Below are 18,040 nucleotides of genomic sequence, written 5' to 3' on the forward strand. Positions count from 1 at the left end.
ATTGGCTGCTATGGACACAATGCAATAATTATCCTTCAGACAAGGTACTGGAACAATTGGCGGAATTATTTTACAGAAATCATTTATAAGCTGGATGGTCATTACGTTCCAGTTGCTTCCTTCCTGGTGTCTATTTCTAGGAGGATAGACTCTGGATCACCTTAATTCTGGCCAAGAAAATTCATATAAAAAAAGATTTCAATTTTTTCTTAATTTTACAATGTTTTTCAAAGCTGAAAGAACCAACATCACATGCAAAGAACCCAGCCCAAAATGGTGCTTTGTCAAGAAATAGTCCTACGAGGACCCACACAACCCAGTAAAGAACTATAAACTGCCTTTAAAGAACTGTTATTTTTAAGAATACTCAAAAATGACATTTACAATATAATATAGTTGATTTAGTTTATAACGTTCAGTTGGTGACAAACTGTTATGTTTACTGTACTAAAAAAAACTTATTCAGAAAAAAAAATTAAGTAGAAAAAGCATTTGTTTTATTTTTCAAAATGTTATATTAAGAATGCAAATCCCTTTATTTAGATAGGAGACATTGCATTTTAAAACAAAATCTTAATACCCTGTGCAGATGATTGAAAACAAAATTTGATTTTTTTTCTGTTGCAAAGCAGAATTGTGATAATTTAAAGATGTATAAAATTGTCATTATTATAACTGCAACTGTTTTGTTTAACTCTGTATTTATTAGGGTTGAACGATGTTAGATGTACAATATGAATTACAATAAGTTAATGAAAATTTGGAAATAACGCTCAGTGTTTGTGTAACTTTTGGCTAATTGGTTTTTTTTAAATATTTTTTATTATATTTATTGATGTCTTAAACTTTTTCAGTATCTTATTTGCTTCTTTTTGTACAGCAAAATGTAAAATATATCTGAAAATAACCGATTGACAATTGTAGTTGATAACTTTTTCAGTTCAGTAATGCAAAATAGCTTTTGTACCGTATTACAGATCTATATAGCACCTTACAACTATAACTTTCATATCTATCTATCTATCTATCTATCTATCTATCTATCTATCTATCTATCTGTCTGTCTGTCTGTCGGTCTCTAAGTCTGCGTGATCTTGTCTTGATGTAGTTATTGCTGTATTAAAATTATTATTTTCATTCATTCGGAATCTATTTCATGAAGTGTATTTAATATATATCTTCGCCTATCTGATGATTAAGTTAATTATATATTCTATGGAACTCGTAAATGCAAATAAATAAATTATTTAAACAAAAGTTAAATGCGTAGACCAAAGTTATCATAACGCGTCTAGTTAAATAGTTGTATGATTATTTTATAGACGTTTCCGTTTTAATCACTATTATGTGTCCTCTAAATTTTTGTAGGTGTACAAAGCATATGTAAGTATTTGATGAAACAGGATGAATAAACCCTTCTTCCCGTGCGCATGGAGTACCATAAGCTAAATGTTTTTGCAAGCTGGATTTGAAGTGAAAAGACACCGCCGTCCCACCTGTAGGGTGCAGTGTCGGCAAGTTAACGGCGCGAATATGCACGCCTGCCTATACTTGACAAGGGAGCTGGCACGTCACTTTGCTATTTAAACTGTCTTGTCTAGCGATGTGATGTTTTGATCACTCACTGTCGGTTTTCGTGGCAAAAACAAGGGTTTTTTTTAACTCGCTGGGGTGGTAAGAGTGAGGACGAGGGGGTTAGGGGTCTTGCTTTACAACTGTGCTAATGAGCGTCCCCTGACCTCTTGGCATGCTTGCAAACATGCTTTGTGCAGCAGGTCAACTTCGAATGCTTGATCAAGACCCACATCTCCAACCCGATGACCTAGTCTACCTGTCGCATGTGATTGAACTAATTGGAGCATCCTGAACCAACTGCTTGTTAAATGTGTATAGCTTTCTTAAATGACTCTTGAAGTGGGTTTTCACTTTACCTCTGTGGACAGACCATATTAAACATAGGGATAATGGAATTAAGTCGAAGTGGTTGCAATTAAAAATACGACTTTAATATGCCATGTTATACTTGTATGTCCAAGGGTCCGAATATGCCACTCAATGCAACCAAGCGAAAAGATTTTTTTATACTTTGTGTATACATGTAAAATTTACAACCTTCTCCTCCAACTCCTTCTCTCACAACTGCTATTAACGTACAACAACAGAGTTTATTTAGTTTGAGTCTGAATGAAAATATTGGAAATGTCTTTTTAAACTAGAAAATTGGACTGTCTACAATATATAAAGGTTGTGGTGACTGAAACGGGACTCCAGGGATTCTAAACTGGATAAATATAATAGAAAATGGATAGATATGCGTGGATGCAACTTCACAGTCTTATAGATAGATAGATAGATAGATAGATAGATAGATAGATAGATAGATAGATAGATAGATAGATAGATAGATAGATAGATAGATAGATAGATAGATAGATAGATAGATAGAAAGATAGATGAAAGCTTAACTTAATTTCCAAAAAATCCAATCACACATCACAGCTAGTGATTTGACAAGTTCAGCTGATTTTGTAGCCACAACACCAATAAGGTAACTTGCATGAATTAACTGCGATAAAAAATGAAAGCAAATAAGCCTCCTGAGAGTTTTCGAAGAGAATAAGAGCTGGGTTGTAAATGTGTCAGTGTTACTACTGTGATCTAACCATAAAGTTCGAGTATAACGTATTTTTAACTGAGATATCCTTTAACGTTATTGGAATGACTGTGTATGTTTTATGCAAATGTCAGACATGATCCGTGTGTGTAGTTTTCTGAATTTAAAATAAAAATCAATGCCATTTTGGGGTTCCAATAACTCCCGAATCAAGACAAAGATCGATATTTGTCATGTTTATCTGCTCTGTAAAAGTCTGTCTTCAAAATTTCTTTATCAAGAGATAGGTTTAAGAGCCCAAATCATACAATTGCATCAGATTAATTCTAATATATCTTTATTGTCTGTAAATTTAAATAAACAGCAGTACAACGGCCCTTGTTCAACATATTTGTACAGCATATTTAGCATAGTATGGCACATCGTCATTTTTTTTTTTTTTTTTTTAATCAAGCTGATGTGAAAATAGTCACTGAATATGTCACTAAATCTGAGATGGATAAAATGTCCATGGAATTGGAGATCTTCAAATAATTTGCTAAGTTGTGTTGTGAGGTTGTCTTCTGCAGTCCAGTCGTCTTCCTGTTAAAGATTTATAGTTGGATTAAGCGGGTGCAACAATCGAAGAATAGATGGCTGTACTGAAGACATAATAAAGAGTCTTAATACGAAAGTATGTGTGCAGCATCCTTTAAAGGCAATGTCCTTTGTGTTTATTAGTAGAACTTTCAAAATTCAAGTTTTAAAGGAGTAGCAAATTTGATGTGGCTCTCAGCTACAATATCCACTTTTGTTTAAAGAGCTCGTGTGCGTGAATCAGCCTTACAAGGGCTGACTGTGACAGCCGAGTCGACCCATCAGTTTCAGCTACATGAGATCGATACATAGAGCAGTGGAAGAAAGTGAATAAAACAACCAGGCCAGGTTATCTGTTCCTTTCTGCACAAAGTGTTTCAGCTCATACTTTTGGAAGGGACTAACTCTTCTTGAATTTGCCTTAAAGAGTAGCAATATTTTGAAGAATATTTCAGACTGGATTTTTGAGTGACGTCTGCCCCGTCATTCAAATACGCCTGTTTTTCTTATTTAAATGTCAATGACGTTGTCAAATGTTACTGCAAGGTCCTTTGTTGGTGTCAATGAACCGCCCGCACTTCTGCTGCACTTGTTTAGCCATACCATTTAAATTCAACTAAAATCAAATTAAACAAGCTGTGGCATTTTTCATGATTGAGCACATAATAACCAGTCACTTAAACAAAAAAAGTTGCACATTTTGTTCATCCACCGAGATCGATCACTGCTGACAAAAATCAAAAGAGGTGTAAAGGACGACAAAAGACAAATGGTTTCTTTAAAGGTTTGAAATTTTGAATTTAGCTGCATTAAAAATACAACTTTGCTGTATTTACGAAAAAAAAAAAGGAAAACAGTTTTGATATTGCTTTTTTTCCAAATTCTGCGGCTAACAATTTGTCACATACTGAAACTAAATAAATAAGATAACATTAGTAACACAGAAACTCCTTTTGAAAGTTTTAAACAGTAGGCTATCACATTACAAGTAACAATTATACAACAAATCTGAATTTGCTCAGCAAATATTGCTTTCGGAAAACGGTAAAAGTGCTCAGTTACATACTTCTCTATAGTCTCTTTGACTGACACTGTTTAGGATGTACAGCATCGCTGGCAGTATCTATGCAAAGATCTAGAGGAACCAGTATCTACACAATGCTCATCCAGGGACAGACAGGAATTGTATAAAACTATTTTAACCATATATACAGAAATATTTATATATACAATAATAAGACGTATTTAAACGAGTACAATAATCCTGTCAGCTCCGCAGGGAGAATAATCTTTTGTTGTAACAGTAGAACATCCAAACCGACAGTGTTGATTTTCATCACATTGATTTGAAGCAGTTTGTGGTGTTAGTTTTCATCTCTTCATTTCCTACTAAGAGTTTCTTTCTAATGTCCGCGTCTGCTCCTTTCATGTCTACTTGCGGGCCTAAGAATGCTCTCCCTGTACTTGGAGTTCGTGTGAAAAAGCCGCACCATATCATGGTCCTTATTATCCAACACTCTGGGCAGAAACAGGGATGATTTTTGAGTTCTTCGTGTTTTGAATCCTCTCCGTGGCCGTCCTTTTCCGTTAATTGACACGTACCACAGTCTCTCAGCGCTTGCTCTTCGTTTGCCTCCAGCCGAGTTCGGTACAGTTCGGTAAGGGCGGGATGCGTACGTGTTATATCCCAGTTCGTGAATTCTTTCTACAAACTCGCATTCTTGATTATATACATCCTGTGAACAGAGAAGAAGGTGTTGTTCAGTCAATTACACAGATTCTTAGACACATATAAGCTGTACATACCAGTCCTACTGGGTGACTGATGCTCAACAACAGAGTCAGTATTTAAAATTAAAAGGAAACACCGAAGTCGACTGAAAAAAAAAAAAAACCACTTTGATGAACGCTAAATGAATGAATTCCAGAATGCACAGTTTTAATGGACACTTCCGTTCAAACTTTTCTCGGGAGATGGGGTGGTTTACAAGGATGGTATAAAACACGCGGAGAGCAAACCACCCATTATTGCTTCGTTTTGCACAGTCTTGAATATTGGCGAAATCTGTGGACTTTTGCAATAAGTACATTTGGAACAAATTAAATTTTACTTTGGAGAGGCGATCAAAGCATTAATGAGAAATCTGAAACAGCACAGCCTATTAAGTTGCTGCTTGCCCCATTAGGGAAAAATATAGATTTGAAATAAAAAAGCAAATTTCTTTATCTTATGGTGTGGTAACCTGTTTCTTATCGGGACTGAGTGATTGATTTTTGAAGTTATTTACATATTGATTCGAACAAGCGATTGCTTAGTCTGAAACATCAACTCAGCATTAGCCGATGAGAACAGTCTTGAACTTTACTGCAGCGTATCGAACTCATCAGCGAAAATGTACCGTACTCTATATGTATTCGCTTTTAAATGCACTATAAATTAAATAAAACATTCGGTTACCTGTCTAGTTTTTCCATTATTCAGATAATTTCCTATTTCATATTTACTAAATTAATTTAACGTCGTAATCAGCTTCTGCACGATGACACATTTACCAGGAAGAATGAAAAGCAGGCTTTATATTAAGGGTGAAACCGTTATGTGGTATGACATCAATTTCCTAATAACAATGTCTGATCAAAATGTTCTTTGTCTACAACGCGAAAAGTGTATCTCACATCGTGTAATGTATGTTTACGTTGAATTATATATTAATACCATTTTCCCCCCATTTTTAAAGTAATAAATTAAACAGGCTTTTTCATTGATATAGAAACGCCAGCTAAAATCATAGTGTCTAGAAAAGTCAAATGTTTCAGTAGAATGAAATGAAAATTAGGCTCACTATCATCACCTATACAGGGTGGTCCAGATCTAATTATGCAGATCCAGATCCTCTGGATGACTTTGATTTATACCGGCACGATTCCAGCTCGGCGCGAAGACGATTTTTCATGTCGTCAGTTCACACACTTCTCGATGGTCTGCGATTTTTCGGGTGATTTTCTATGTAATAACCTTAATAAGTTATAGCGTAATGAAAATTGCATAATTAGATCTGGACCACCCTATACACATCAAATGTAAATCATATGCATCTCTAACTTATGTTCAACACGTATGCTATATCTACAGTCCTAAAAATAACAGTTCCTTAATAGCATTTAACTGGGCTGTGTGGTTTCTCATAGAACCACTGTTGACAAAGAACCATTTAAATCTGGGAAGGGTTCTTTGCAAATTAAATTGGTTCTCTGAGTTTTAAAAAGGCTCATAATATGTGGACGAAATAAAAATATATTTACATTTAGTAGGGAGCCGGATACTGACAGATGAAGAAAACCTGAACAGCCTGTGCTATTTCATGTGGTCCTTTTGAAATCAGGAACCCATTAGTATTGCAGAAATCTGTTATCAACAATTTGTGGTTATTTATATTACTTTTCTGGAACATTCATGTGGATGGTTCTTTTGGGAACCAAACATAGGTTCCCTTATGACATTGATCTAAAGAACCAGTTTGGCACCTTCACCTTTTCTGATTATAGGCCCAGTACAACCAGTTTAAAATTTGGTATGGGTATATGTCAATAATCACTCAATTCTATAGGTCAGTGACATTATATAAATAATTCTACACCCAAACATTACAAAAGCAGGTAATATCAAAGACATGACCACATGAAATCACTCCAAATAATTGTAATTTGCTCATACAGATGGAGATGATAGAAATGATACACAAGTTCCAAGACCAGGTAAGAGCTTCATGGTAAGAGGTCCCAAAAGGCCCAAGACCATTAAATAATGTCACTTACCGAAGCATAAAGACGTCCTCTCTTGTTCATGGCAAGATATCGGCCTGAAAATAAGCCTTTAATAGCCACAATTCCAACGTCTACGGCAGTGATCTCTAGGATACCTGGAAAAATATGTTTTTTCAGTGAGTTAATTTTTAAAATATTTATCCATCTCCATTTAACTAGAATGTTGCCACCCACCAGTCGAATTAAGTCTGTTTCAAAAATACATTTTATATTAACCGGCCAAGAATGCAGCAAAACTGTGTACCCTAATATTTTAAACCTATTAAGAATAAAAAGGCCTTGACTAGGGGAGACTAGAGACTGAGAGAGAGAGGGAGAGAGAGAGAGAGAGACTATGACTTTTACAAAGGATTTTAGTTCCTGACAATTTCTTGGGCCCTCGAAATAAGAGATGGATTAAGCCCTGGGAGAGGTCAATGAGATTTAACATCAATTCAAGTAAAAGTTGAATGACATTGAACTAGAGGTCCAGCTAATCCTGTAAGACGTTCAAATCCTTTCTTAATGCCTGACGTTTATATTCTTGTTCCAAAACTTCAAAATTTAGTTAAATCCGCAGAATACACCAATAACAATGAGCTTCCCCCCTCTCCTCCTCGCTTGTTTAGACGCCTGCTTAGTAATCCAAATAATGTAAAAACATAGGCTACTTTATAAAAAAAAAAAAAAAAAAAAACAAAAACGAAAACTGTTGTTATCTAACTCATTTGCAGACGTTTAAATAACGGATTTGCATTGTGCAGTGTATGTTCATATCTCTGTGTTTATGAATTTTTGATTGTAACCTTTATCGTTTAATAATTTTCCGGAAACGTCTGCTTGAAAGGTTTCCAGAGCCTCAATTATTTATTTATTTATTTATTTTCCTGCAAGAAAGCTGTGGTTATCCACAGTCGCCTTCCTTTAGACCTCTGAGGTTTTCAATTAGCACATGTGTTATTAGTCAGTGACGTCCTAAACAACCACATGATCGGCGCTAGTCTTAGGAGAGGCACAAGAGTCAAACTGAAAAACACTCGTTTATAAACACGGTGCTTTTTATTGAAATATACACTCCCCGTATATGGCGCAGAATGATTCAGTGTAATGTTTTGCTTACACTGGACGTTAAATATTTAACGGTATGTAGTACCTGGATTCGTTATTCCATAACCTGCTGGATTTCGGAAAACTGTTTATCTTCTTCAAAGGAGAGTTTACTTTAGGGTTTTGTCTACGTTTCTGTGTGGTCAAACGTCTCCTCTCCAGTCACTTTTCATGCTTTATAAAGGTCCCTTTTTAAACACAAGTTAGAGTACAAGCGTCAATTATTCTAAGAAGCTTGTAAAGTACCCCATAATAAAAAGGAAGGGAAAAAAGAAGAAGAAAAAAAGAGAAAAACGGAAAGGCTTAAAGAAAAGGCTACAATCTAAAGCTCTCTTTTGTGATGATAAGAAAACAAACGTTAAGTCTTCAGGCTTTTGGGATGGCATTTTGAATTAGCATTGTATCTGTGCATTCTGTCAGTGAGCTTTTAAGGGAAGTGACGCGTGGTAGAGCAAATCCTTGCAAATACAGCGGAGACTGTTAAACAGAGTGACAGCTTACTGGAGTTGGCCATTGTCACTAAACTGCTTTATCCTTTACAGTTGTGCTTAAATCGGACATGCTTTTCTTAACTAATCAGTTCGTGTACGAAATCAGTGGCTTTGTGAAAGGATTGTACTGACAAATACACATTACAAGTTGTATTTTAAAGTGTATTGTGTATTAATTGGTCAGCATCCTTAAAATTCCTTACCACCGAATGGATCTATCTATCTATCTATCTATCTATCTATCTATCTATCTATCTATCTATCTATCTATCTATCTATCTATCTGTCTGTCTGTCTGTCTGTCTGTCTGTCTGCCTGCCTGAGGTTCTCTAATTCTGTGTGATCATGTATTGATGTAGTTATTGCTGCATTAGAATTATTATTTTCATTCATTCGGAATGTTTCGTCAGAGCGGCTGCTAGCCACATTTCAAGTACAATGTACAGTTAAGATGAAGTTAAAGAGAAGCGATAACATTAAAAATGTTTTAATGCTAACTCATGCTGCTAAAAACAGTAAGCCGATAATTTAAACCATAAGGAGAGAAGAAATGTAGCTTAAAAAAAGAGATTAGTAGCCAAGTGTTTTCCGGAGTACTGTTTAAAACGGAAATTTTCTTTTAAAAATGATTTTAGCTATGCCGTTATAGGCATGCACGTTATATAGCGCTCGATGCTGCCTCAAAGCGAACCTTAGTTGGAACAAGATGGTTCGGTACATGTGTAATTATAACGTTTATTTTGCTTTTTAAATATTTAAGATTATTACAGTACACTATTGTTAGCTAGATAAAAAAACAAGAAAGTATGCAGACAGCATTCAATTAGTATTTTAAATTGGTATACATATGCATTTGGCTAGCGGGTATTTACCATCATAACCCGGAAAATGACAAAGAAAATAATGTAAAGCTTAAAAAAGTGTTTCTAATGAATGAGAAATACTTACTATATGGGCTATTTTTATCCAGGGTCCCGTCGATCTTCCCGTTCGGATGGATCTGCAGATGATACTTAGTAGCGCAGTAGAGTTTTCTGCGCCTGGGTGCTCCTCCGAGGTGTTCGTAGACCCCACCACGTCCCCCTGCATCTCTGCGTAGTCTGGAATCACAAAACTGCCCTTTCGCACAAATAATCTTTGGACCCTTAGGCAAACGCTGAGGCACAGATTCCTGCTTGCTGGGATCCAAGAAACCCAGCAACAACAAAATCACAATTATAACCATTGTGGCATGGTCGAAGTACTTAGTCGTCTTGGCAAAAAAGGAAAAAGTGACACAAGGGGTCCCATTAAAGAAGGCTTCCTTTCCGCTGTCTTAGTTGCAAAGCACACTGATCCAGCCCATGAAACCTGGTCGCCTTTATCTGTTCCGATCTACTCTTTTATCTCTTCTGTTTTGCTAAATCAATAGGCATTGATAAGGAGCCGCACGTTCCAGCAGCGTAGATTAAACTGAGAGGTGATCATGACTCCCCTTCTCTCCAAATAGTCAGCCTCTCCAAAAATCCACTGAATTTCTCCAGGAGACTATCGTGAGATTTCGTTGATCGACAGTGCATAGAAATAAAAGAACCTTCCAGCAACAATAGCCTGAACTCCGACCAATTGATACAAAGGAGAAGGGAAGCAAGGTATCAGTCTTGTGTGAACTATGAGAGTGCAGCATGGATAAGATTACACAGCATTACACAGTGGCTTATTGCGGAAAACCGCATTACAAAGAACAAGCCATCCGAGGGCAGAACTTCTTCAGAGTCCCTCTTTTGAAAGATCCAACAGACCAATTATGCATCTGAAAATTACACACTGTGGGCTTCCAATGAGCATTTTTCGGGGTCCTGTAGCTATCAATCCAAAATAACTAACAGAAACAAGGAGAGTGAATGATGCTGCTTCGAAATGTTTCACAGAGGAGAAGCGCAGCCCGCACACACACACACACACACACACGCACGAACGCACACACAGGCACTCATATCCACATACAGACACATTAAAGTCTACACTTTTTATACTATCACATTAAAACGCCCCAAGAATGACGCTTTCGTCTGCATTCTTTTCTTTCGAATAGAAGAATTTAAAACATCTCTGTTTTGGGAGTATACCTGTTTTACAAATATGTAATGAAGTGCCAACTGATCGTAAATGGCACTCAGCTTCAGTATGTTTTTGCAACTCTTTAGGTCCCAGATAACGGGCTTTGATTTATTTTGAATTAATTAATACAACCGTTTTGATGTTAAGAAAATGAATTATCTCAAATAATTACTTGATATTAGGTCAATTAAAATATACACTTGCGTATACTCTATTCTTTGATTAAAACAATAGTAACAACTGGCTCAGCTTTATAGGTTTTTGCAGCAGAGCAAAATCACAGCAGACTAGCGAACGCAACCCTTTATTCTGAAATAATTGCCCTTCGCACGTTGCTTCTCTTTAGTCGGCTCCTTTTACCTCCAAATTCTGAGGAAACTTGGCATTCCTATGTGGAGTATCAGTCTGACAGATTTTCTTACACATTAAAGGCGATCCTGGAAAAAGCGACGCTTTTACTGCCCGTAAAGTAACCGAAGGGAAACAACAGATCAAGAACCCTTTTTGTTTGAATGACAGTTTGTCCAGTAATTTAAGGAGCGATGCATTCATGAAAGGATGTTATGCTTCCTATTCGCTAAAAGAGAGAGGTAAGTTCAAAATAACGTATTCCATCATTTAGGCGTTAGGAATGCAGCCACGATTCAAAGATGCCATGTCCTTTCAACACGCAATGTCACAATATGAGTAAATAAAGATGTTCGGTTTTAGCTTTTATGCGATAAGCCGAATTCAGCTGCTCCCATTTGTGTTCTCTCGTGTGCCCCACATGGCTTTCATTAGTTTATTTATCTTTAATTCTTCGTTACGTTTCAATATGCAATAACGACTACATAGAGTGCTCAAGAGTCTCCTGTTTGCAGCATCAAGCCTTCCACTGTGATCCGGTGGGTGGAAGAGTAATAGGCAAATGTCTTTTCTAAAATTGCTACCATCTTGGCCATATTATGGTTACAATTTTCATAATTAGCACCATCATTTACAAATCGCAATGCTCCTTGGCATAATTTTTCAGCAGATGCTTGAAGAAATATGCTTAAAACCCAATTGGGAGTATCTGACTGCACCATTAATTTGAGATCTCCTCCTCCACTACATGAAGCATGACTTGCATTTCGCAGGGTTTAAAATGAAAATTCAATGAGGAAGGTGGCTAAATGTCATGTCTCTTGGAGCACATTAACACAAGCCAAGCGCATCTACAAGTCAGACAACAACGCCATAAAACATGATGTGACTGATGTACGTTAGATGCTTTCTGGTGACCATTTTTGAAAGAAGCCCGTCTGATGTGGTTTGAAGCTGACAGAGGGTGGGATTTCAGATGTGGCCCTCTGTTTCTTTCTGGAAATATTTTTAATTATGCCCTTTCACCACCCACAAAGCACTTTGTGGCCTCAACCTAATAATCAGAGAGAAGTTTGATTTTGTTCTCCTTCTTTGTGGGGGGAGGGAGTTTGTTGCTCAGTACTACAGAAATCTATTCTAAATAACTGATTTACAAAGATTATGTTGAAGAAAAGGCACTCTACTATTATATAAGCATAGTGTTTAATTATCTAATTAAAAGCAAAGATTGATTTATGCTAAAACCGTCTTAAGTTCTGATTGGTATTTTCACCACCCCCTCACTGTCTTACATTTTTAAAATGTTAACCATGAGGAAAAGCATACAATTGAGTAGCATTTTGAAACACAACATTTGTTTAAAATAGATGCATTAATGTCATTTACTATATTCATGCAATTATGAAAACGTTTCTGAATTAAATTTAGCAGTGTAGTATTTATTTTTACATATGACATCTCGGGCATTGCCTTGAATCATTACATTTTTGTTCTGTCACTGTAATACTTAAAACCAAACTGCTTGTCTAAACCTGACACAAATCAAATTTTTGTTTTAACATAACATGACTTATAAGTCAGAAATTCGAGGAGACAGAACTTATAAATTGCTAAATTCCGCAACTGGGGCTCTGGCAGGCTAAGCAGCTTGCAGTCAGGGTCACATAGTGAGTCACCTGTGAGGACTGAACCAGCAACCTTGTGGCAGCATTTATCAAAGCAAAATGTGCTGTTGTGTCTTCTCTTCTCCTCCGTCTCTCTGAAACACCCTCACCACATTGTCTTTGAGAGTATTCTGTTTTATGTCAATGCTTTGAAGAAAAAAATTAAAGGTACACATGTCTATAGCTGTCCAGGGTTTCAGATTGCTGCGGTTCTTTACAGAACTTAACTAAACTTTACTGAAATGTATTGCAAATGTACCTGTACTTGTTTTGGTATTCCCAAAGGTTTTCTGTTTCAGTCAAACACATTATTATCTGAATCATTTGGAAAATTCCAGATGTAATCCTATCACAGTTTTGTCCATATGTCTGCAGATATTATATTTTGAACATGATGTATTATCTCTTGACGCACATCAAATTAGCTTTTTCAGACTAGCAGAACTAAAAAGTAAGGAACACGTTTTATTTTTGATTTACTGTCCCTTTTTTAGCATACTTCCCAATTCACTAAATGGCCAACAGTAAACATATTTTTACCTGCTTTTCAAATATTTTGAAATTATTTTAAAAGAATACTTCACCAAAAAGTGAGCATTTCCTTCTTACTACGCATTGTTTGCATCAACCGCAGAAGAAAAAGTTCAATCTTATGTTTTCACGAGAAACAGAGATTACACATTTTTTTTGATAGTGGTCTTCAATGGCGACCCAAATTGAACAACAGCAAACACGACTAAAATCATCATTACACTTTTAAATTACTTGAGCAGCTGTATGCTTGCAATGATCCAAACGAGTATTTTTGATAAAATACTGTCAAATAAATCTTGGAAATCCACTCATGTATGACACTGAAGCACATTCAAATGAGCTTATGCTTTTGAACTGAAGACCCATCTTTCACATATATATGTTCATAGTGGTAAGCCATAACTGCAGTACTTTGGGGTTATTCAATGGGATTTTCTGAAACTGCACCAGTGAATCAACCTTTTGCTCATTGAAGTATCTTGTATATTCATAAATAAGAGGATTACTTTGAACCACATACAATCCAATTACAATACCTCATAATATTTTCTCTCACTTTAAGTTTTAATCTCTGATTGCATGCTTCTGTCAGACCATGACTGTGTGAAGCGCCCTGGTGGTCAATGAATGAGCTATTATGAGGCTGGACTCAGGGCCAATCATTGAGGGAGAAGGGTGTCATCAAGTTCTTCATCTTGGTTTGGTGCGATTTACTCTCATGGAAATGGTTTATTTAACAACATTTTGGTAAAAATACATGCATCTGGGACATTTATATATATCTTGTCATATATATATATATATATATATATATATATATATATATATATATATATATTGTAACAGAGATAGGAGGAGACAGCAAAAAGGTTTGGGGTTTTCCAGCCCCGTATATTGTTTACAATCCACAATAAAGAAAATTGGTCAAAAATTATAAACAAAAACTGTTCATAAGCGCGACGCCGAAACATGTCGTCGGCGGCCATTTTACGGAGGAGGAGCCGGAAGTGGAGGAATGCTGGGGAGGAACCGTGAGGGAGGATGGGATTGATGACGTCAGGAAAGATGGCGGAGGAAGGGCGGAAGTAATCGCAGTGTGGGCAAACCCGGCTTATGGTGGCGGAGCGTCTTTTTTCCTGAAAGGAAGCATAGGGATAAAGTTAGTACCCCGCCTTTCTTTGCCGGCGAATGTTTTCCCAGGTGTGTCAAGATCCTTCCGCGGACTCCCACTCGCGCGTGCGTGACAATATATATATATATATATATACAGTATATATATATATATATTTTATATATATATATATATTTATATATATATATATATATATATATATATATATATATATATATATATATATAATCTATAATCATCTATGTGTGAAAATGTGTCTGTCTGTCCGGCCTGGAAATGTGAGGCGACCCGGAAGTGCAAGGCTGCAGCATGAAGCTCAAAGAGCTGGCAAAGTGGCCTCAAATGAACAAGTCAGAAGATGAAAGAAGGACAAGGCTACATCATGAAACTGAAGGAAAGCAACTCCGTCACAAAAGTGAAACCGCCGATGAAAGACAAACGAGAGAGAAACTTGCTTAACCACTGATAGACAAGGGGGGCATAGACATCTGCAAAACGAAACCGCCGACTCTGCATTTCAGTTTTTTTTTCTGACAACTTCAATAGTTTCTAGTAGTCGAAGCTTTTTACAGTATAGGCTTACACAGCTTGTATATATATATATACAGTATAGAGTATATAATCCAATGTCTGTCTGTCTGTATGCCTGTCTGCTTTTCACAAGAGAACTACTTAATGGATTACTTAACTACTTAATGGATTGAAGGCCAGAGGTCCACATGACCATCATCGTCTAATTCTTCCATGTGAAACTTGAAAACCATGAGGACTGATTGAGATCATTTACGTAAAGTAGAGTGCCTAGTGGGGGCTGGGTGGTCTCATGGCCTTGGAACCCCTGCAGATTTTTTTTTTTTCCAGCCCTCTGGAGTTTTTTTTTTCTGTCCTCCCTAGCCATTTTATTGTTTTTTAATTAGTTTTGTCTAATTTTTACATTTTTTCTTTCTTCCTCTTGTAACGTATTTTGAGCTACATTATTTGTATAAAAATATGCTATATAAATAAATGTTGTTGTTGTTGTAACGGATCTAGATCTGTTTTTTTTTTGTATAATTTGCTTGAACATTCCAGTTGATTTTGTAACTTCTCTCATCACGCTAAATATCATAGTTCATTTGCAGCACCGATTTATTTGCACAAATCCATGAGAGAGGCTGCAGGCAGAGGGGAAGGGAAAGTGGGACCTGAGGAGTAGAGAGCCAGGTAGGACCAGTCGGTCTATGTCTCGTCTTGTGTTGGAGTGCCCGTTGCCTCCACTTAGCTAGCTGTTTGTTCAGCAGACAGTATCATCTAGAGATTGTTAAGGAGTAATGTGTCATGTTTTTGAGAGATAGATCAGAGCTACATGTGTTTTAGAGGGTAGCTGCTGATTGGCAGAGATATCACGGCCATGTGTTTTTCTCCCCACGCTAGGGCCGCTCTCCCGTCAGAGCTGAACACGATCAGATACAGTGCCAATGTCTGACGTTGGAACATACCTACCTTCCTCTTGGCCAGAACTATATATTTTTTTAAATTTTTTATTCGTTTTTAAAGTTTGTCAATTTTCACTACTACGTGGGCAGAACCATGGGGGACAGTTAGTTATCTATAAATGCCTGGATACCTGACCTTTGAATTATGTAACACAAATAATTTTAGTTTTTTTTTCAATTAATGTTTTGATATTTTTGCTGTTGTTTAATTTGGGTTTCTGTTGAATCCCATTAATTCGTTATCTCCATTCTCCATGAAAACATAAGATTAATTGTTTTTTTCTCGGTCATCACTGCAAATAACACAGGATGAATAATAGATACAAGAATCATAATTTTCTGCACAAAGTATGCTTTAACATTTTCTAATTACACATTTAAAATGCAAACATAAAACATGAATAAGAAGTTCAGGCCCTTCGATCAGGCATAGATCATCCATTAATTAATTTCCTTTTCGTCACTCCATTTTCGCTCTACTTACAATATGTTGACAAGGATTATGATGATAACATGTTGAGCTGGACAGAACAGGCCATCCTTTAGTCACCAAGTTCTGTCCAGCTGGGGAATTCTCAGATGATGTCAGGCTATTTGAGAATTTTAATCCTCTAACACCGTGTTTCTCAGCCACTGGGATGTGGATTGTGGGCTGCTACCAGTGGGCTGCAAGTTGCTATTTTTTATAATGGTTGTGGGTTGCAGTGGATCACAAAATGGGTTGTGAATGGGTAATGCAGTGGGTCCTGGTGGGTCCCCCCCAGCTTTGATGATGGCACTCAATTCACCCAGTGGTAAACCCCCACACTGATGATCATGCTTGAATCACCAAGGGGGACATGTACATGGGAAAAGATGGGTTGCAACACCAAAAAGGTTGAGAAACATTACCCTAACATTTCCTGGGTCATTAATACTCGTTCTCCTATATTCTTCCAAAGTGACACTAAGTTGAGGTTTGAAGTTCCAAAGGTGTTAAAATATTTTAATTTCCACTGCTTATATGTCTATCTATGATGCATTGTGTGAAGAAATATTTTGTGATATTTGTGTACAATTTTTTTCTTAACCAGCTTTCATCTGTGTTCTTTCATCTTTGTTTTTATTGGTTCCACCTTACTTTGCATTAATCTCTCAACTGGATCCTTTAATTTCATAACAGGATTGTGCAGTGACAGACCTTATTCCAAGGAGCATACTAGATAGCATTGGATTCAAAACTGAAATGGACATCATGTAGGGCACCACTAAAACTTTATAGTCATAAATTAATGTAATATGTATGTCATTGGCATGCAAAGAAAAAGTGAAGAACCCAAAAAAATCAGTGAGCATACTGGAGAAATGTGTAAATTCCAGACAGACAGTGACTAGCGTCATGACACTGGGCTGCCCGACTAACCAATTCCCCATGTAATTTGAGCATTTCTATCACATTTTCTCTTAGATTCTATTAGATTAATGTCAACATATACATCTTCTTTAATCATATTGCAGTAGTTGTGCAATGGATAGTGTTGTGCCTGACACCTGGGTCTCATTATTTGCCCCTGTGGTATGTGTATATTTTCATTGTACCTACAAACATACACAAATGTACATAGTAGGCTAAATGGTGACTGTAAATCGTCCAGATATGACTGCATGTGTTTGTAAATGTGAGAGTGTCATGTAATGGATAAGCAAATTATAAACAGATTTCTCAGTGGTGACACAAAAATTGAACAACACTAGTCAGTGTCATAAGTGGAGTCTTAAATTGATGTGGCGTTGAGTCACTACAGATCTACAGTCCTTTGGCCACCTTTGGGTGATTGCACCACCCTCTCCTTCCATCTCTAAACACTGCCCATCACGGTGTAGAGGTGATCAGTCTTAAAATTAATTGTATACTGGATATGGTTCCTGTCTGACACCCCACAAAAGAGAAAGTGTGTGTTTGTTTAATTTAGAAAAAGACATGTCAACCATAATCCTTTGGCGCGACTCTAGTATGAACTTGGTGTGGTTGTCCTGCAGTGGATTCATTCTCTTCCTAGGATTTTTCCCATACTCAGCCCAGAACAGCTCTGCTCCTCTGCAATCCTGAATCAGATTATATTGGCTTAACAATTTGTGTATATATACAATTTAACAAAGAATTGAGAAATGCTTCCAGCACGTTGTTGAATCTATGCCACAAAGAATTATGGCAG

The 18,040-nt window shown here is 36.7% G+C and overlaps 1 protein-coding gene across 1 annotated transcript; it reads right to left on the minus strand.

The window, feature by feature from the left end:
* Nucleotides 1-2,909: 2,909 nt before the first annotated feature.
* fgf3 (fibroblast growth factor 3) lies at nt 2,910-10,486 on the minus strand. The gene is made up of 3 exons (XM_039748754.1): nt 9,541-10,486; nt 7,007-7,110; nt 2,910-4,926 (listed from the first exon to the last, which is right to left on the minus strand). The coding sequence occupies exons 1-3, from the start codon at nt 9,815-9,817 to the stop codon at nt 4,594-4,596; spliced, it is 714 nt and encodes a 237-aa protein (XP_039604688.1). The 5' UTR covers nt 9,818-10,486; the 3' UTR covers nt 2,910-4,593.
* Nucleotides 10,487-18,040: the final 7,554 nt, after the last annotated feature.

The sequence above is a fragment of the Polypterus senegalus genome, chromosome 1 (assembly GCF_016835505.1).
Source record: "Polypterus senegalus isolate Bchr_013 chromosome 1, ASM1683550v1, whole genome shotgun sequence".
NCBI classification, from domain to species: domain Eukaryota; kingdom Metazoa; phylum Chordata; class Cladistia; order Polypteriformes; family Polypteridae; genus Polypterus; species Polypterus senegalus.